Source organism: Clupea harengus, chromosome 2, assembly GCF_900700415.2.
Source record: "Clupea harengus chromosome 2, Ch_v2.0.2, whole genome shotgun sequence".
NCBI lineage: Eukaryota > Metazoa > Chordata > Actinopteri > Clupeiformes > Clupeidae > Clupea > Clupea harengus.
In genome coordinates, this window is record NC_045153.1 from 24,202,183 (window position 1) to 24,203,259 (window position 1,077).

General features: G+C 41.5%; 1 protein-coding gene across 1 annotated transcript in view; it reads left to right on the top strand.

Annotated features, from left to right (window-relative positions):
• Positions 1–301: 301 nt before the first annotated feature.
• Positions 302–1,077, top strand: part of wnt10a (wingless-type MMTV integration site family, member 10a) — a 14,298-nt gene continuing 13,522 nt past the window's right edge. Inside the window, exon 1 of the mRNA XM_031578073.2 lies at positions 302–347. Coding sequence (XP_031433933.1) covers positions 302–347 — 46 coding nt within the window. The remainder of the gene's footprint in view (positions 348–1,077) is intronic.

The window sequence follows — 1,077 nt, forward strand, 5'->3', positions numbered from 1 at the left end:
TTGCAACATCACAGCCAGATGTTTAAATAGATCATGTCCATTTTAATGCCTGTAATGGCAGAACCATCCCAAATGAGATGCAACTGGGACTGAAGCTAAATTGGCCACTGTGGTAATTCTTCGCTCACATGTATAGCATGTAGACAGAGCACCCCTGTCCCCAGCGGGGCATTCAATTTCCCATCACAGTCTCAGTCTCTGGCTGTACTTTTCCCAGGAACCATCAACAATGGTTGAATTGCATTATGTGGTTTTTCTTCATAAATGCCACTGGTCTAGCTGTCTTCATTTAGTTCCCAAAATGAGAGACTTCAAAGGGCCATATGGACTTCAGCTCCTGGGGTCCGGTGTGTCAGCTTCGCTCCCTGCTCTTTGAGCTCTCCAACACTTCATGTGATGTGGGGGGTGGCTGGGGAAGTAGTGTGAGATGGTGACAGATCTCAATGAATAACAGTCTTTCTGGGGCAACTACTTGAGCAATTAAAATAATTTTATCCTGGCCCAAGACCAGCAAAACCAATGTTTGATATGAAATATTTTCACAATTGATATTACCCACAAGTATTTAGCAATTAGTCTGTATTGTTACTCAGACTAGTATTGCAAAAGTCTCAGCTTGTCTGATTGAGTAATACACAGTGCAGATAGGATTTTCGATTTTTTTTTTTGCTTATTTAGTTATTCTTGTTCAAAGTTCCACTGAAGTTAATTGCATTATGCTGAAGTTGTAAAGAAAACATGAAATCAGGTTGTGATTTGATATCAGTTTTTGAAGGTGACCACCACCATCAGCATCATTACTGGTGTTTGTACACCTCCTGAAATCAAAGTCCATAAGAGGGAAAAGTCTCTTTTACTTTCTTGCATAGGGGACCTCCCTTATCTTGGCAATCTATATTTCTCCTAACGAGGCACTTGTCCTCTGTCACAACTTTTTTTTTTTTGCTGTCAAATGACGTAGAGGTGGGCTGGCAGTGTGCTAAGTGCTGTGGTTTACAACGCTATCAGGATAAGGCTAACATCACAACTAAAGGAGACTAGAGGAAGGAGGCTCACTAAGACCTAATGGACCGCTTC